Raw genomic sequence first — 21005 nt, forward strand, 5'->3', positions numbered from 1 at the left:
AGGTTTATGGCAGTACTATTCTTAATAGCCAAAAAGTGGAAATAACCCAAATCAGATGTCCACTGACTGACAAAGGAATAAACAAAGTATGCTATACCTATATAATGAAATATTATTCAGAATAAAGAAGAATTAGTATCCATACATGCTATTACATGGATGAATTCTGAAAACATTGTAAGTTGAAGAAGTGAGACACAAAGATAACATGTATGATTCCATTTACATGAAACATCCAGATAGGCAAAGACAGAGGCAGAAAGTAGATTAGTGATTGTCAGGGGCTGAGAGCAAGAGAAAATAGGGAATAAGTGTCAATGGGTACAGGATTTCATTTTGGGACGCTGAAATTAATCTCACTTTAGATAGTGGTGATAGTTGCCTAACACTGTAATTATACTTAAAAATACTTAAATATATATATTTTAAAGGATAAATTTTATGGTATGTGAATTATATTTAAGTAAGATTTTTTAAAGATAAAGCCAAAAGTCAATTTTGCATATGAATGTTTATACAAATGTCATAATCACCAAAGCTGGATGCAATCATGTCTTTCAGTAGGTGAAAGGTTAAGCAAACTATGGTATATGTATGTAACAGAATACTAATCAGTGATTAAAAATAAGTGAGCTACAAGCCATGCAAAAATATGTATGAATCATACAAGCATATGAGTGAAAGATGGCAGTCTGAAAAGGCTACATACTGCATGATGCCTTTTATATGACATTCTGGAAAAAGCAAAACTATAGAATTGGTAAAAAGGCCAGCAGTTACCAAGGGTTCCAGAAAAAGGAAAAGTTTCAATAGACAAAATACAGGGGATATTTTAGGACAGTTAAACTATTCTGTATACTAATAGTGGGTACATAATATAATGCATTTGTCAAAACACATAAAATTTATAGCATAAATAGTAAACCTTAATATATGCAAATTAAAAATAAATTAGTTAGGAAATCAAGATATATCAGGAGGGAAGGCAAACCATGGCAAAAGAACCTAACTGTATTACAAATACATGAAATAATCTCACTGAAGGGAGTAGGGGAACAGATGCTGATCAAAAATTGGAAATTAGTAGTCTGTAAAACTAAAGGCAAAAAGTAACTGCACATAAGCACTGCACATAAGCATTGTAGTAGAGTTGGTAAAGGTGTTTCCCATAGGGTTTTGGGGTAAGAATTCTGGTACTGCCATACATGTACACTGAAATTGAGGAAGTAATAAGGATGAAGGGAACCAGGTTTCTTACTGTTGAATAGGAGGTTACAGAAAAGCAAGGGGAGAGCAATGATCAATGTAGTAATGTATTAGAGATAGAAACATTAGTAGAAACTCATATTTAGTTTTATATAGTCACAGATGAATATATAAACAATATTCATAGACATTTACATATAAAAGCATTAGTATACACACATATATGTTCTTGCTCTATGTTCTGAAAAGGCCTAGATTTAATGATACTCTACGAGCAATAAGCATACCTGGGATACCAATCTTGGTCTCTAATACCATTCTCCAGTAAATGGAACCAGGGGTCCTTGGAGAAATGATTGCTTGTATAATTGGTGCAGGGAATATATGAGTTTGGAACATCTTGTAGTGCCAAAAAGTAAGAGAGTGCTAAAACACATACAGATACTGTTATGAACTGACTGTTGTGTCTCCCCAGAATTCATATATTGAATCCCTAACCCTCAATGTGATAATATTTGCAGATGGAGCCTTTGAGAGATAATTAGGTTTAGATGATGGTGGGTCTCCCATGATGGGATTAGTATCTTACAAGGAGAGGAAGAGAGGGGAGTTTATAAGTGCCCCCTCCCTCTCTCTCTCACACTCTCTCTCTCTTTCCACCATGTAAAATTACAGGAGGACTGGAAAATAACTCTTACAAACACAATGACAGGACTTCCAGGAACCAGATGAAGGGAAGGAGGAAATTATATTCATAGCTAATGCGTCACCTTCCCTCGATGATAGCTAAAATGTTTCTTCAAACCAACCAACCAATAAATGAACAAATAAAAAACAATCTCCTGTCACACCTCCACCATTTCTAAAAATATGTAATTACATTTTATTTGGAACACTGGAATCTCGAAGTAAAATGCTAAGATTGAGAATATGACTGGATCACATATTATTACAGGGGAATTTTTGCCCCACAATCCCAAATAAACACTGGACAGTCAGGTATTACAAGGTAACATAGTTGCATGGTGCTGAATATGACTAAGCTACACAGAAGAAAACAGCCATAAGGACCTGGTCAGCAGATTACAGAATAATATTTTGATAAATTGGCATGTATTTTTCTTTACCTTTCCTCATTTTTTTTTTTTTGCCTTTTCTCTTATTCATTTGGTGTGATTATGGCCTCAGATGAGGGTTGGTTAAACAGAACATGAATAAAAGAGTTAAATTTTAGGTTTTTCATTTTATTTTATTTTTTATTTATTTATTTTTTTAAAGGATTTTTTTTAATTTTTATTTATTTATGATAGTCACAGAGAGAGAGAGGCAGAGACATAGGCAGAGGGAGAAGCAGGCTCCATGCACCGGAAGCCTGACGTGGGATTCGATCTCGGGTCTCCAGGATCGTGCCCTGGGCCAAAGGCAGGCGCCAAACCGCTGCGCCACCCAGGGATCCCTAGGTTTTTCATTTTAAAAGCTGATGTCCAGGAACAAGCTTATGCCACATCATAAGATCTGGAAGAAAATATGATCTATTTCTACATTCCTCATTCTTCCTATCAAGGATGAAAAATTAGTCACCTTCAAGTTTCTGAGAAAAGAACCTGATCCCTACCTGTTTACAACCCCTCACCCTGTTCCAGCTCTAACAAATTCTTAGTATGACCCGAGGAGCAGATGAATGTGTTCCCTGTGCCTCATGGAAGAGAGAGCAGGATACTCTGGAAGTCTTGTCTTCAGGAAAGAGAATCATACCATATTTACATGTGTGGACCAGTTAACAGAATAGATGATTCATCACACAGAAAAATGAAAATGATGGAAGGGCAGATGTCTACCCTCCTTACTGAGACTTTGGCACTTTACCAATCCTCTAGAATTTAGAAGCAACTCTGGGAGAAAAGGAGAAGTAGACTGAAATTGGCTGAGATTTTGATCTTTCCATTTGTCTGATTAAGGATTCTAAATACAAATTAAGTTCTAATTACAGAATTAAGTGATATTTCTGGTGACTGTAACTAAGTCTGAAATCCATGGTTAGTAACTACTACCTTTTTATCAAGCCTTGAAAAAAGGGAACAATGCCTTTCTTAATAATCATAACTTTGAGAAATTACTGTTAAATATAAAACCAGAGGAGTTACATTAAACGAAGAAATTGAGAAAGCTTAGTTATATCAAATATTCCATGTGTTTCCTCACAGTTCTCAGCTCCTTTGCAGGGTGATGTAACTTGTTCTAGCCATTTGGCTATAAGTGAAAATGACATGTGTCATTTCTGGTTTAAGTGGTTAATGGCTCAGATGAAAACTCCCTGTGCCCTTAAAATGTACTGCAGTGACTGAGGAGGTCACATGCTCCAGAAGGTGCTATCAGAAAGGCTCAACCTCCTGGGCAGCCCAGGTGACTCAGCGGTTTAGCACCGCCTTTAGCCCAGGGTGTGATTCTGGAGACCCGGGATTGAGTCCTATGTGGGGCAGGGAGCATGGAGCCTGCTTCTCCCTCTGCCTGTATCTCTGCCTCTCTCTTTCTCTCTGTGTCTCTCATGAATAAATAAATAATCTAAAAAAAAAAAGGTGCAACCTCTGGAAATCTAGGTCCTAGACTTGCTGTATGGAGCAGAGGCTCCTTGTCAACCAATAGGATATGTAGTATGAGCAAGACAAACTTTTGTGGTTTTAACTCTCTGAAATTTTTGGAGTAATTTGTTATTTCAGCATAGTCTAGTCTGTACTTACCAACATATTATTGAATACTCAACATTTAGAATAACATGAATCTACTAAATATCATATTTTGTGTTAAGTAAAACAAAATAGATTACAAATTAAGGTTATTAAAATAACACCAATTATGTAAATTGAATAGGTTAAAGCACTGGTGGCAAAATGATGAGTATTTTATATTTCCTCCCTTCCCTTTTTTTACATTTTTCTTATTACAGATTCAGAAAAAAATAAAATGTAATAAAATATGATCACATATACCTCGATATCTTCCTAAAAAAACTGAGATATGGGGCAGCCCCGGTGGCTCAGCGGTTTAGCACCGCCTTCAGCCCAGGGAGGGATCCTGGAGACCAAGGATCCAGTCCCATGTCAGGCTCCCTCCATGGAGCCTGCTTCTCCCTCTGCCTGTGTCTCTGCCTCTGTATGTGTGTGTGTGTGTGTGTGTGTGTGATGAATAAATAAAATCTTAAAAAAAAAAAACCTGAGATATGCATTATATGTAGTCAGGTACTGTATTAGGAGGTAGGGTATATTTTTTTTTCTTTCAAATTAAAAATAAGATTTGTAGGGGCACAAATCTCTGAATTTCCGAACTTGCTAATGTTATTAAGATGTCAATTTGAAGTTACAAGCATTTGTTGAGCATTTATCTATTCAGTGTTCAATAATGTGTTACATGTTTTTAAAGACAAAAAAAATAATGAGATAATGGATTATTACAATCAAAATCTTACCTGGTGACAAAGACTTAGATAAGCAAGAATTGGTATAAATGGTTTCATAGATAAGGAAGAAATACAAATCTCCTTCTTCATTCCACACTATATGTGTTAAATTACAGAGCTGAAAATATAAGTATAGTAATTTCTTGCCATAAACTTGATACTGTGGTGGAACCGCAGGCTGGATCTTTAGGTGCTTAAATTGGATGATCAAAGCACAGTATATCAGGATTTAAAGAGATTGTATGTAACACTAATAAAGATAAATATGCTATAGAGTTGGAAATATCTGGATTCAACCTGAAACCTTGATATTTCTGGCAGTGTGACTTTAGTCAAGGTACCTGAATTCCTGAGGGCCCAAATTTCACTACTGTAAAACAAGCAGCATAATATCTACCTATATATATATATTATATATAATATATACTTAATATATATTTATTATATAATGTATTATATAATATATAATATATTATCAAACAATAACATTTAATATATTTATAATTTATATATAATATATATATAATGCAGTGCCTGGTATAAATTAATCTCTCAATAAATGGTAGTTCTTTTTATTACTCAGTCCCATCATGTAGTTTTACTCATGAAAAAAGAACACATGTTCAAGGTTTCGGGAATTGAATGAAGTCATAAGGCTAAATTAACTCTTTAATCAATATACTTGAAAAAGAGTATTGAATATACTAAGTAACCCAGCAAATATACGGAACTAATAAATATAGGAAAATGGACTATGAAAGGTAATCACTATTTAGTGTTCCAACCAAGGATTCTCAGAGTGTGCCTATACCTTTTTAATCTCAGCTTCTGCTTCACACTAACCATCCACTTCCTCTTTCAGCTACTTATTATGTCAAATAAATGGTGATTTCTCTGGTTTTAAGCTTTTGTTGTACTCTTCATGGCTTAGAATAGATAGTATAGCAAATCAGGGTAGGCAGTGGCAAAATAATGACAGCAGAACTACAGGTTGTCAGGGGAAGTGTTTTTAAGGGTAAGAAGCCTGGTGAAATTTTGGAGTAAGAAGCAGAACATGGCTCCATGGGATGTGGTTAATTAACTACAGTGGAAGGTGGGAAGGAGAAAACGAAGAGAGAAAATGAGAACAGAAAAGTTTGATAAGAGTTATGGGATGGCAACATTTATTCTCCCATCTACACTAGTGTTACTCACATTGGTAATTCATCTACCATCAGGTAACTAGACACCAAGCAAAGTCAGAGATGAGAAAATCGTACTAATCACAGAGATTACTGAGAGAAGTATCATGGAGAGGGAGAAGGAATGAGTCAAATGATTTGAAAGATTAGATTTGGCATAGAGAAAAAAAGGGCAACAATCAGGATGGGAGTAACAGCATGAGAAAAGGAAGACTGAGATAAAAGACTGATTTGCATTTGGGGTAATAAGGATACTGCCCTAACTCTGTCCCTATTAGTCCTTCTATTCTCCTTTAGGGTTGTCAACACCATGGCATTTGACAACGACAGGAATAGCTGTTTTATTACAAATGGACCTGACCAAAAATAAATGAGTTTGAGAGCACTGACAAAGCTCACATACACTACAAACAACCGTCTTCAGCCAGTAAGCCACCCAACTGTACCAGACTCAAACTAATGACCTTGAGGTGAAAGGTTCTATTATCATATTTCTGATTACCAAGGCTTTTCAAGTTTCCTAAACTCTTTTCCTTAATATTCTACAGTGTGTTCATTTTCATGGCTATAAACTTGTACTCAGATTTGCAGTGATATTTACTACTAAATTGTAGAGTATTTTAACTGATGTTAGTTCAAATCAATTCTGGAGAAACTTTCCAGCCAAGGGAATTGCAAGCTAGCTGGTTGACATTGGAGGTCAAATACTCCAGGGTATGGGTCTCAAATCACTTAATTCTTCACAGCAAATTAGAAATGGGACTCCAGCTGGTGCTAAAGAATAAGACAGACTTGCTGTATAAGGACAAGCTGCTGCTTGGATTTTGAGTCTTTATATTCCTAAAATAAAAAATTTGAAACTCAATTTCCCTCCCCCAATCTCATTCTTTCAGAGTAAAAGCTTTCTTAACAGCAAAAATCTGGCCACCTGATTTCAATACATAAATCTTGCCAAGGTATAAAAATAAAATACGATTTAAGCAGCAACCTGTAATCTCCTGTTGACGACCAGCTGTGCCTCCTATTAGTATTAATGGAAGTTACACAGGCATAATAAGAAGGAGGGGAAAATGCCACCTTATGCTTTTTGCACACCTTAACATTTTTACAGCAAGTCTGATTACAAGGGTTTACTTGAGCGGCAATTAAACACTGATTGATTACTAAGTACAATTTGTATTCCAGGCAACATGCAAATGGCAATGAAATTCTCAGATAGGGAATGGAATAAATTCTTCTCACATCAGAGAGAGAATCACATTATTTAAACAGCAAGTGTTTTCTTATACGAAGAAAAGAGGTTCACTATAACTTTTTTTTTATAATATATTTTTACCCAAAGACAATAAGCCTTGATTCATTTTAGAAATAAATGATATGATTTCTGCAAATGTACTTCTCGCTTCACCTTCAGACTACAGTTCTCTTTCCATGATGACAAACTATATAGATGAAAAGCATAATATTCAGTCACTAATACACTGACTTTGGCTATAGTCACAACTATAAACAATACTTTTTTTCATCAGATTTTGGCATTGCAGAAATAATGTCTACTTTTAAAGTGAAAGTGAAGTGAAAGATTGACTTATTAAATGTCTATCAGGTGCCAGACACTATTCTAGGTATAGGCAACACAGTAGAGAATAAAAAAGTAAACAGTCCTTGATCACAGTACTTATGATATGGAAGGAGAAGCTGACAATAAACAAAAATACAAATGCAGATATAATGTCAGTGTGTATGCAGCAAAGGAAAATATCCTGGGGAAAGTGAATGACATTGATATGTATGTGTGCCTATACTTGTTCAGGAGAAAATGACAGAACAAGAGAATTTGGAGCCTTTTGTTTGCTGTTCCCCATGTGTAGAATATCCAACGTTGTTGAATCGTCACCTGGTCTATATCATATTGGTCTTTTTTTTTTTTTTTTTAAATTTTTTTTTTTAATTTTTATTTATTTATGATAGTCACAGAGAGAGAGAGAGGCGCAGAGACACAGGCAGAGGGAGAAGCAGGCTCCATGCACAGGGAGCCCGACGTGGGATTCGATCCCAGGTCTCCAGGATCGCGCCCTGGGCCAAAGGCAGGCGCCAAACCGCTGCGCCACCCAGGGATCCCCATATTGGTCTTAATCCAAGGACAAAGAAGAGAAATAGCTCAGAATTTGGGTATATTGAACAAATAGTTAAGATCAGAGTGGCTTAAGTGGCATGAACTGGAGAAGAAAGGGAGGGGGTGAAATCAATGATACAGGGATGTTCAGATAGGTCAGGCCTTGTAGACCATTCTAAAGAATGTGGATTTTACTTAATTTTCAATGAGAAGACTTGATAGGTTTTGAACAAGGGAGTATTATGATTTAAAGACACTTTTAACCATCCATCTACTTGCTATATGTTTTTTAAGGGATACATTATAAATGTGATCTACCTTGGAATCTGCATTCTTCCTGAAATACTGGTTGATGTATCACTGTGTTCACTTCTTTTTATTTTTTTTTTTATTTTTTTTTAATGTGTTCACTTCTTGACAATGGAATGTAAAAGAAACTGCAGTTAATAATCTTATAATCAGATGTATTTAATGTATTGTTACTGTTTAATGTATTGTAAAAAGCAGAGAAACTGGAAGAAAAGTAAAGAAAGAGTGATATCTATGAAATAAAAAAATTAGAAAAGACTATTGAGATCATATTGTCTAGTAGCTTTCCTTTCTCAGGCAGGGACACATGGTTGTTTATGTTCTTTTTGCAGATTTCCAGGTATAAATACTTAATATCTCCCTTAGTAGTCCATGCTAATATTTTATTACTTTGACATAGAGGTTGTTTTTCTTATATCCAATTAATCTATCTCATAATTTATTAAGCCCATTTCCTGATCTGATGTCAAAATAGAAAACTGCTATTTCTATTAAAAAATGTATTTAACTATGAAAAAGTATTAAAATTGAACTAGCTTTATCTTCTCCATGTTAAATGATATCAAATTCTTTCATATTTCTCTATTTTTATCACTTTAGCCACATTTTTCTTCTCCTCAGAAGAAAATTATTTTATTTTTTTAAAGATTTTATTTATTCATGAGAGGCACAGAGAAAAAGGCAGAGACATAGGCAGAAAGAGAAGCAGGCTCCATGCAGGGAGCCTGATGTGGAACTCAATCCCAGGACCCCAGGGTCACGACCTCAGCCAAAGGCAGATGCTCAACCACTGAGCTACAAGGTGTCTCAGAACAATCTACATCAGGATTATTACAGGTCATAGGCATAATAGAATAAAATAGAACAGAATAGAATAGATGCTAGAGAGAGAGAGAGATAGGAAGACAGAGAGATTCTATAGGGGAACATAGGCTACAATTACTCTATTTCAAGGCATAATAATAAGATGGAAGGTATACTGAGTGAAAGAGTCCTGGGCAGGATCTGCTACCTAGAAATCTTGTAAAAATATATATTTAACCTTACTAAGCCTGTCTTCCTCACACTGTGATAATTAACATACAGTCTAATGAACTGCTTAGCAGAGCAGGAAATTTATTTTTAAAAATATTTTATTTATTTATTTATTTGAGAGACAGAGACAGAGAGCAGGGAGAGGGGCAGAGGGAGAAACCGTCTCCCTATTGAGCAGGATCCCAATGTGGGGCTCAGTGCCAGGACCCTTGGATCATGACCTGAGCCAAAAGCGGATGCTTAATCAGCTGAGCCACCCTGGCACCCCAGTAGAGTAGGATCTTTAAAAGTTACTATTCTCTATAAAGAAAACTAAAACTGCATAAAGTGCACTTCAAATGCATTTTAAACAAACAAAAGCCACTAATTTCTAATACTGTTTTAATAACACCTACAAAAAATTAGTTTTCAGATTCCAACAAAATGCATAAGCATTCGTTTCTCTATGTTTAAATTCAGATTATTATGATGATTAAATCAGAAATCTGTGTAATGTCCTAGGCATACAATAGATGATCAATAAAGAGGTATTTTTATTAGCTCTAAGTGAAATTGATGATTAAGCATGCATGATTCAACAGAGGACGCAACACACCAATCAATGGTCGTCAAGGCTAGTACAGATGGGAAGGTGGCTCTGTCCATATACTCTAGTCATTCATTATCCAGCAACAACAAGTGTGGGCCAGGAAAATCTTTCCCTAAAACAATAGAGGATGCCAAGATCCTAACCGCTCAATACAATCTCTCAGAAAGAAACATTTGGTGGCCTTTAAATAGAAAGTATGATGCCAAAAGAATGCTTTTGGTTCCATATTTTTTAATCTACAAATTGCAAATAGTTGTGTTGAAAAATGTTTATTGGCTGAAAGATGTATTATATTCTTTAGGGGATCAAAGTCAATCCTGAAATATGTTAATGTTGTTATATCCTAATGGTGGTGCTGAGGGGGACAAAAAATATCATAAAGCCCTTAAGAAACAAACTTTTGTGTGTGTGACACAGATGGTTGGAATAAATTATGGGGCTCAATAAAAAGCAGTTCAATTTAGTTTTAAAATCCATTTGGACATTTATCAAAGATCACATTGTGAAATGTATTTGTGCTACTTGGAAGAGTCAGACTAATCAGCATCCCCCACTCCTCCACCCTTCCCCACCTTCCAAAAAAAGGAAAAGAACAAGAAAAAAACTAATGCAAGTTCTTTCGGCTGAAGCCTAACACAAGATCCTTGAAATTTATGAGTTCAGTGATGACAATAAATGGAGTAATAAATTGAAAAAGTATACCGGGTGGTAATATATGGATATACATACACACAGACATACACATCATATCCAATGGCACAAACATGTAATATATTAGTTCTTCTAAAAGAATGTTAAGTGGTTATTCTGCCTAAGTTACAAACTACCAAAAATTCATTCCCTTGTACTCTGCAAATCAGATGCAAATATTAAAAAAAAGACATGATGACATTTTAATAAATGGAGAAGATATTGCTCAGAATATTTGAGAAAAATAAAATTAATGAAACTGCATATGTTTAAGACATGAATAAGGAAATGTTAAATATTTTCAAATTTATTGAAAATATTCTAAGTACTTTACATGGATGATCATACTTATCATATATTGCCAATTGAGTTGCCAAGACAAGAATGAGAACAGAAAATATGTTTCAGAGTAAGCCTCTAGTTTAGAGTTTCTCTGACTGGCATACATGATAAATTTCAATTTTTAAACATCAAAAGATGCACTGGAGCCACCAGAAAAGTATACAAACAGGCTGATTTTTAGTTCACTTGTTTGTTCGATCAACATATTTTAGAGCACACTTACTTATTTCCAAACATTATATAAGCTGAAGGGTTCAAAGATTAATAAGATATAGTCCTTGCCCTTGAATAACTCTTTCAGGTGGGGATACAGAAACCTAAATGTATAATATTCAATATTAGATGCTAATATAGAAATATGAAAAAATGGTCAAGGACTATAACATGCATTTATCCAAAATATTTGTTGAGCATATACAATGTGCTAGGTGTTGGTCCAGCCTGGGGATACAGCAGTAAAGAAAACAACCTTATAAAATTTACAATTAAAAATAATTGCATTTCCTACTGAAGTAGGAAAATGTAGACAATGAACAAACATAATTAAAACAAATAGAACACAGATTTATATTAAGTGCTATAAAGAAAAATAAAGCAGGAAGGAGGGAATAGTGAATGTGAGAAATTCAAGGTGCAGTTTTAAACGTGGTGGTCATAGAAGAACTTACCAAAAAGGTGAATTTTATGTAAATGCTTGAACCTGATGAGGAGCTTAGCCCTCATAATATCTGATAGAATCTCACTGTAGGCAGAGGGAACAGGAAGTGGAAAAGTTTGTGTAAATGGAGCTGGAGCAAACAAAAATAGTAAGAATTAGGAGGAGAGAAAATAAGCAGCTGTATTATTGATATCTGTAGGCCACTATGTGGAATTTTTTCTGAGTGAAATGGAAAGCCATGATAGGTTTGGAGCAAAAGACGGACAGGCTTATTGTTTTATAGATTAAATAAATCAATACATTCAAAATTACTATTTTGTGATAGGACATTGTATTCAAACACTCAGATTATTTTGTGTAAAGTTTAAGCAGTTCTATTTGCCAGCTTCTATACCTTAAAAAATTTTACCTAGGACTATGATGCTATTAATAATTCTATTTGCCAGTTTCTATAATGCTTAAAAACGTTTCAACCAGGAATGTGATGATATTAATAATTATTTTCAATTAATGGCTTATAGAACATTACAGATACTTTTGGTATTTTTTCATGTAAAATACTTCACATATAAACTACAGAGAAACTAACATGTGCCAAGCACCATAGTACAGACAACAAGGGCCTCACATGCATGTACACACATTTAAATTTATAAAAGGTAAATAAATGTGTTTCTGTATTTGCTCATAATGCAATGGTTTTTTAAAAATAACTTTTACTTTTCCGTGTAATTAACTAAACCGTGTTTGTGACTTGTCCATATATATTCAGACCCTATAATCTCATATACTCTTGGATATATTGTATCTTCCCCTGATGTTAAAATTCTACCAATTTACTTCTAAATACTGCTGAAAATTGGATTGCAGCAACTCAATACAGTTATTAATCAGATTTATGTAGATTTATGTTACTACATTTTTATTCTTGCATAAAGAACTTTGGAGTGAGTGTACTTTTAGGTAGATTTTGCGTGTTGCATAATCATTCTCTCTTAAAATGACAATATGAGAAATAAAGTTGTTGGGTCAAAGAAAATGCATATGTTTAAAGTTTGGCTACATGTTGCTAAACTGCTCTACCTATATACTGTAGCAAGTTTTTGCTCATTATAGAACCTCATGAGTCTGTCAATTTTCTTACACCTTAATCACTCCTTGAAATATTTTTGTCAGCCTAATAGGTGAAAAATCATATATATTTATTTATTAAAAAGATTTTATATATTTATTCATGAGATACACACAGAGAGGCAGAGACACAGGCAGAGGGAGAAGCAGGCTCCATATGCAGAGAGTCCAATGCGGGACTTGATCCCAGGATCCCAGGATCATGACCTGAGCTGAAGGCAGATACTCAACCACTGAGCCACCCAGGCACCCCTTATACTTCATTTAACTGGCATTTTTTGACTATTAATTTGGGTGATATAATTTCACTTTTTTTAAAAAAAATCAACTACTTGTATTCTAAAGGGGAAAGGAATTGCCCATTAATACTCTTTACTCAAAAAAAAAAAAAAAGGGATCCCTGGGTGGTGCAGGGGTTTAGCGCCTGCCTTTGGCCCGGGGCGCGATCCTGGAGACCCGGGATCGAGTCCCACGTCGGGCTCCCGGTGCATGGAGCCTGCCTCTCCCTCTGCCTATGTCTCTGCTTCTCTCTCTCTCTCTCTCTATGTCTATCATAAATAAATAAATAAATAAAATCTTTAAAAAAAAAAAAAAGTCTCTTGCTTTTAGGCTTTCCATACCCTCTGTCATGGTTAGAGAGAATAATAACAAATACCTCCTAAATATTCATGTACCTACTATTACCAGGTACTGTGTTAGGCATGGAGGATAAAAAGATAAGGCGCACTCAAAACCACCAAGAACCTTATAGGCTAGGGAAGGTGGTAATCACAAAAACAAACTACAGAACAAGAACAGGATGTCACTTATTATTCAGATGATCAAAAATGGATCATTATAGGTTTATGGTAGAAAACAGAAATAGAGACACTGATTGAGACAAATCCTTCTGGGTTACAGGTTTTTCTTTCCAGACTGATAAAAACACAGGGTTCTGCTTCATAAGTGTAACAAAATACTAAAGAACATTGGCATTAATATATGGTAGAAAATTCACTATTTTGGTTTCCAATGACAACGATGATTACCACCCTGGCTGGCATGTGGAAGAAATAACTGAGCCCATCCCTAGAAATCACTTGCCTTGGTTGATTTTAAAACATTCACCCAAGTGAATATATGAATATGCATTATACATACATTACAATCAGAGTGATACTTCTAAAATACATATTTGATCACATCATCCCTCTGCTTTAAAAAAAAAAAAATCCAGTTTCCCACTTCCCATAGGATAAAATTCAAAATCCTAAATTAAGGCTAAACTACCACATGGCAACACTCTGGGTCACTCTCTCCCTAGCTGTTGAGACCCTCTTTTCCCTTCTATCAGGACCTCTAGGCTGGGAGCCTTTGTACAGGTTACTTTCTTGCCTGGAATGCTTTTTTTTCTTTCTTTTTTTCTGTTTTAAAGATTTTATTTATTTATTCATGAGAGACACAGAAAGAGAGAGGCAGAGACACAGGCAGAGGGAGAAGCAGGCTCCATGCAGAGAGCCCGATGTGGGACTTGATTCCGGAACTCCAAGATCACGCCCAGAGCTGAAGGCAGACTCTCAACCACTGAACCACCCAGGTGTCCTGCCTAGAATGCTTTTGATCTCTTCTTTTTTTGTCTTACTAACTTTATCTCGCAGATCTTAGCAGCAAGGTCATTCCTTAGGAAGTTCTTCACTGATTTCCCAACTCTCTGCTATAACAGTCCTCTATTTTTCCTGGTTATTGTTATTCATAGTAAATATTATATTATTGTGTGATTGCTTGACAAATGTTCACCTCCCTAAATCATCTGCAAGCTGCAAGAGCATAGACCTCACTACTGTTTCACTCACCACTGTATCTCTGGTGTTTTTTGTTGTATCTAGTGCATATTGGGCACACAGTTATTTGTGATATAAATAAATAGATGAGCAAATACAGAAATATTTCAACACATTGAAATAAAAAAAGACTATTACAGGAGTCAATTTTCTTATGTTTAGACATGTGGATAATTAAGTACATTTTACATGCAATATATTCTATCAGTTAAATAAAAGACAGTAGTGAAAATGCACCAAGAGTGGACTCTGAGATGGAAATGTGCATGCAGGAAATTTATTGGGAAGGACTGTCTGGATGAGGACTTCTGTGGGTGGGAAACAAAGAAGGATGGACAGAAGGAGAAGCAGAACTCTACTGCAATCTCAACAAATATCTCAGATGATCCCTCAAGAGATCTCTAAAGTTGAGATGGCCCCTCAAAGAATAGAGGCAAGTGCCAGGCTTTTATAGCCTACATTAGTCATCATTGGATGTCTGCTACTCTGCGTGGGGACATGATCCTTAGGTGAACGGCTCTCTTTACCTAAGGGCATTTTCCAGAGAGGGACCTAGCAGAGAGCTGTCAACTACCACACTCCTAACAGTTGTGAGAGTTAGTATCTCAGTCCTGAGTGGATTGGGAGGAAGGATGGGGATCTGTGAGGCACATCATGGCATTCACTACAGATGGCCAAAAGGAACAATTGTGAATAATGTACAGCAAGGTTCTGTCTCAATCCCAAATACAAATGCACTTTAAATTACAAAAGAATAAAATTCCAGCAAGAAAACAAAGTGACAGCTTTAAATGACAGTTGCTAGAATTATGGTAACTTTTGATGATGAGAGAAAAACAAGCCCAAAGAAAAGGCATTGAGGTAATGAGGAAATATTCACCCTAGAGGATATTTTTCCCCCCACTTTAAGTCAGATAACTATCAACTTCCTATTCACACTGCATTTTACACAAAATCATTCATGGTCAATTATAGACCAACAATGTTTTCCTAGAAAATGAGCATCAGAGGGCATATCTTTAAATTTTTTAATATTTAACTAACATTACATGGCATTTTGCAATTTATAAAATACTATCGCATACATTTTGACATTTAACTCTCATAATAACCTCATTCAGTTAAACCACTGACTAAAAATCACTACATGACAGTGTACGTTTTGAGCTAGTGGCTTAAGGTTTGTGATAATAAGAGCAATGTCTTTAATATATGCTGAGGTATCACCAATGCCTATCACAGTGCCTGTAATAGCACTCAATAAGTAATCATTGAATAAGTTTTTGAGAGGGATCTGTAGTTTCAGTGTTATCTGTGCTTTTTTACAGCATTATGATATACATGCATATATGTTGCATCCATGTGTATGTGTATGTATGTTTATAAGGGATACACAGTATATGTAGTTGGATAAATTACACCAAGTTTATTTCAATAATATGAACAAATATATACATTATGAACTCTCTTGAGTAGAAATAATAGAAATTTTTGGACCCAACTGATTCTTATTCATTATCCCCTTTGTCAGTTTGGATAGGAATTAATCCAGCCTTAAAAAATCAGGTGGGTGGGGATCCCTGGGTGGCACAGCAGTTTGGCGCCTGCCTTTGGCCCAGGGCGCGATCCTGGAGACCCGGGATCGAATCCCACATCGGGCTCCCGGTGCATGGAGCCTGCTTCTCCCTCTGCCTATGTCTCTGCCTCTCTCTCTCTCTCTCTCTGTGACTATCATAAATAAATAAAAATTAAAAAAAAATCAGGTGGGTAAAAGAAGTCTGACTATTAAAGTCTCTCTTTTGGGGGAAAAACATCTTCCAAGGAGTGTCTAAAAAAAAAAAAAAACACACACATATACACAACAAACTGCTTAATGCTAGACTACAGAGGAAAAAATAAAGCATATGGAAATCTGCATTTTTATTGTGTTTCTAAATTTGTGATACTGTATAACTTTTCAGAAATGAAAAATGACTCATAAGCTTTCCTTCTGATTTTGGTAATAATAATCATCATCATAATAATATCCATTCATGTAATGTAAACTATTAGACTGAAATGCATTTTGGTGAATTTGTACATTATTAGATGAGCTGTCTCTCCAAAGTCTACAAAAAAATTAATGTGGAACACCTGATATTTGACTGTGCTTCCAGATGGAGGGACAGCTTGACAAATGCCATCATAATTTACAACTTTAAAAAAGTGTGGTGTGAATGCATTTGCAGTAAGCTTTAAACAGCTTGGATTATTTACAGGTACAACTGTGTTTAATGTGGAATTTCAATGGATTTAAAGTATTATTAGATTCAATCACTGATCACAGAATATAGGTGTGGCATGTGAGCAACATGATTAGATGCTTTAATTAGATATCTTAGAACAGGGTACATCTGTTTGGTGAGGTCAGGGGGGATGGTAAAATAGCATTTCAATTTTATATTTCATTATTGAGCGTCAATGAAGCAGCTCTTACCCTTATAAAGACAGCATATTTTGAATTTGTCCTATGGTGGTTTAGGAGAATAATAATCACAGAATGTAAATATGGAAATATAGTGTCTAATTCTTAAGGATAACTTGGACCCTTGTGCCTATAAAAAAACTAAAATATAGTTTGCTAACTGGTAAGATTTATAGTAGAGTACAGTCTAAAAGAGCATATAAATCTCTATCTCTGGTGGTTAGGAATTTGACTATTGAAGCTCTCTGGTTAAATTGGAGAAGTAATCATATATGTTATAATTAAATACATTACTCATATATATGTAATATAGGTATTTACACATATACCCTTTTTCTCTCAATTTATGTATATGCATCTACATACATACCTAGATATTTAACGACAAATATTACATACCATTATAACAGTATTATTATATATATGTAATACATATATAACTCCAGGAGACTATAGATGACTTTGGAGGTGGGTAAGGTATGATTCTAGGAAGATACAGGAACATCTGACTTTGGAACACTACTTCATGAAAAAGAAAGTAGTTAGTTTGACACATTTTAACTATAAATTGATAGGTACTGTGATTTTCTTCTCAGGAATAAGTGGGACATTGAAAAGAATACATAGTAAAGTGAAACTAAAGCTTCTGAAATGAACTGCTTAATGCATAAACCAATTTTAGGATCTACAGAGTTCGTTCAATCACCAACCTTGGTACCTTATGCTCATTCCTGGGCTGGAGCTGACTATCCAGTAAACAGAAAAGCCAGACATGAGCCCTCTCTTCATGGCCATTATATTCTGAATGGAAGAAAGTTATTAAACAAGTCACCCTTCAATAAATATGCAAATAAAATTGGATAGGGCTATGATAAAAAAAATTAAAACAAATTTAGACATGATAACAAAATTAGAAAAAAAAGAGAAAAACAGAGACAGGGTGAGTCTAATCTTGTTGACTGGAATGGGTCAGGGGAGTCTTCTTTACACCCTAAAGGATGTGTAGAAAGGGAAGAGTCCTCCCAGTGGAGGACATATGCAAAGGGAAGAGAAATAGAAGAAGGGAAGGTTACTCTTGTGCTGGAACATAAGGAGTCATGGCAAAAATGGCCATAGGAGAGGTTGTAGAAGGGTAAGGGAGATAATTAAGAGGTCACTAGAGAGTTTGTATTTTATACTGACTGCAATGTAAATCACTGAAAGATTTATGCTGTGTATGTCTCTCTCTCTCTCTCTGTATATAAGATGAGCCAATTAATACTTTTTAAAACTCAATCTGGAGTAGAGAGGAGTAAGAGTAGAACTGGAATACCGGTATCTTGGACCTTGGTGGACACAGTGAAGGTGGAGAAATGATGAATATTCCAAGATCTCTGTAAGAGGCTGAATCCTGAGAGCTTGGGGATGGATAAAATGTGGGAGAACACATGAGTTTAAGGGTTCTATAGTTTTTCTTAACCATAGTCTTTGATTCAAGAAAATGTACCCATTCTATATCTAATAATAATTCTAGGTTCAGGAAGGTAACCTAGTGGTTTAAAGTCTTCCCAAACCACTCATGGTGGTGAGCACCCCAGTCATTCGGTCCCATTTCTCTTTTAGATTCCAAGCAGGCATCACTGTACTTTACTATTTTGCTTTCTTGCTTACTCAGAGTATGATCTCCGTGGGAGTGAGGTATCTTGTCTGAAGGTGGATTATTTTTGAAACAGTAAACCCTCCACAAGAGAAACCACAAGTAAATTAACCAGATAGGTCACTACAATATAATTTGACTCTTGTTACTGACATGGATTTTTCCCCCCAACCAAAGTATGGAGTAAGGAGAAAAAACACTACTGCCTGACAGTATTGTTGGGTACCTAACACAGTACCTAACACATTGTTGGGTACATTGGAAATGTTCAATAAGTGTATGTTGAGCGGAATGACGAGTGCACTAATGAAAGAATAAGGATATGGAGGAAGTATATGAACCCAGGCTGCTCACAACTTAGCCAAGAGGATCAAGAAGCTTGATGAAGGCCTCACTGGAAGGAAGCAGGTAGCGCTCTGAGCGAAGCGGGGACGGTGCACCTGTGCAGCCGGGAGGACGGGGGAAGGTCCGGAGTCCGATAGAGTCCAGGATGAATGTTTTCTGGGTCGAGACCGTCGCTAAGTGAGAATCACTCCCCTCGCCACAGCAAGCTCTGTAACGAAACATAAGGCACTCCCCGAAAGAGCTTCACATTTTAGCATTATATATATATATATTTAAACGGCCCTTAGAATGGACTGCCCTGCAAAAATATAGCCTTGATTTCTGCACCACGGACAGCACTTGCCACTTCTGGCCGTAGCAGCGTGGCGGGCCTCGGTCCCTGGGCCCCCACCGCGCTGCCCCCGCTCCGCCCCGGGTTGAGGCTGCTCGGGTCACACCCGCGCCCTCGCCGCCTCCCGCCCCCCGCCCGGGCGCTGCAGGAATGGAGGGGAACGTCTGCGCCCCCCACCCCGGGAGTCCTGAAGACGCAGCGAGCGGCCCGCGAACCGAGGTTTCCGCACCTCGCGGGGTTCGTGCGGAAGGAAAGAAAAGGAGCGGTTCTCCGCTTAGAGCGCCAACCGCCTCCACCTTTACGTCCCGGGGGCCTCTCCGCCGGGCCCCGCCTCGCACGCTCAGGCCCCGACCGCCCCGGAGCTCCGGGCAGCCCCGGGCAGCTCCGGGCAGCCCCGGGCGCCTCCTCCCCGCGGCCGCCGGCGTGGGGGAGGGGCGGGGGCGGGGGCGGGGGCGGGGCGGGGGCTCGGCTCGCGGGCCGCGGGTGCGCAGGGCGGCGCGGGGCCGAGCCCGCAGCCCCGCCCCCCGGGGGCGTGGCCTCCCGGCGCCCCGCCCCCCGCCGCCGACCCTCCGCTTCCTCTTCGCCCGCCGCCGGGGCGGCCGTCACTGCGCTCCCCGCCTGGAGCCCGCAGCCGCGAGGAGGGGCGGCCGCCGGGACGCGAGCGCGGCCATGGCCCCGGTGCTCAGCAAGGACGCGGCGGACATCGAGGTACCGCGGCGCGCCGGGCCGCCCGGCTGGGCGCGGGGGGAGGCCGCCCGGGGCGCTCGGGAGCCGGGGCGGGACGCGGGAAAGTTTGCGTCCGCGGGGGGTCGGCGGGCGGAGGAGCCGAGCTGCAGCCCTCGGGGGCGGCGGGGCGGGGAAGGGGGTCCCGCGGCTGCAGGGGGCTTCGCCGCCGGGCCTGTTTACTTGGGAGGGGGCTAGGGACGCCCGCCCCGTCCTGCCCCGAGCGGCGCGGGTTGCAGTGAGGCGGGGTCTGCAGGGAGGGGGGCCCCCGCTGCCCCCCCGGGCTGCCCCGACACTAACCTCCCGCCCCCCCCCCCCGCCTCGCCCTGCACGCGCGGCGGGGCACCTGCCTGCTGCCCCCCGCTGCACCTGCGCTGGGCGAGTGGTCGCGAAGGTCGAGCGTAGGACTCAGGGGCTCTTAGAGCAGCCCCCGCCAGCCGTAGTATCGCTTATGGGATCAATTTAACCTGGGGAGGGAGGAAGGGAACAAAGTATGGGGAACATGAAGAATGCAGTGCTGTCAGGAAAAAAACAAAAAACAAAAAAAAAACACACAGAAGCAAGCTGTATTTTTCTCTCCTCTTAATAGTTTTTGATCCCCTCTCTCGCTGCTTCTGTGAAAATGTCATCTTTCTTCCAGTGAATAAGGTCCCTAACCTGAAATAGCAGGATCGTTTCCTTTCAATTCTCCCGAAGACTTTTATGTATGAAATAAGGATTTAATTACAGTGATTTTTTAGACATCCTAACCCACTTTTAGGATTTGTGAGCTGAGATAAACTGCTTTTTTTTTTTTTTTTTCTACTTTGTTGTTGTTGTGTTTTAAGGCTTTTCTTGGAGTCTTCCTCTCTGATAGCATCTGTGTATGTGTAAATCTTCTTTTTCTATATGGGGCACGATTTTTCTCTTCTCAGTTTTTTTTTTTTTTTTCCCAGTGGCTTAAGTAAAAGTTAAAAAACCACCTGTTTGCACAAT

At 38.1% G+C, this 21005-nt stretch overlaps 1 protein-coding gene and 1 long non-coding RNA gene across 10 annotated transcripts in view; one reads left to right on the plus strand and one right to left on the minus strand.

Annotated features, from left to right (window-relative positions):
• LOC111096372 overlaps positions 1–21005 on the minus strand; it is a 118005-nt gene that overhangs the window by 67913 nt on the left and 29087 nt on the right. For 5 of the 9 annotated variants that reach the window (XR_005361166.1, XR_005361165.1, XR_005361161.1 and 2 more), the window contains 2 exons: positions 20400–20497; positions 17706–19184 (listed from right to left, as the gene is read on the minus strand). This is a non-coding gene — a long non-coding RNA (uncharacterized LOC111096372). The remainder of the gene's footprint in view (positions 1–17705; positions 19185–20399; positions 20498–21005) is intronic. The other 4 variants (XR_005361164.1, XR_005361159.1, XR_005361162.1 and 1 more) reach the window with 3 other exon arrangements.
• DPYD (dihydropyrimidine dehydrogenase) overlaps positions 19881–21005 on the plus strand; it is a 791077-nt gene continuing 789952 nt past the window's right edge. Inside the window, exon 1 of the mRNA XM_038541239.1 lies at positions 19881–20015. Coding sequence (XP_038397167.1) covers positions 19977–20015 — 39 coding nt within the window. The 5' untranslated portion in view covers positions 19881–19976. The remainder of the gene's footprint in view (positions 20016–21005) is intronic.

This window comes from Canis lupus, chromosome 6 (genome assembly GCF_011100685.1).
Source record: "Canis lupus familiaris isolate Mischka breed German Shepherd chromosome 6, alternate assembly UU_Cfam_GSD_1.0, whole genome shotgun sequence".
NCBI lineage: Eukaryota > Metazoa > Chordata > Mammalia > Carnivora > Canidae > Canis > Canis lupus.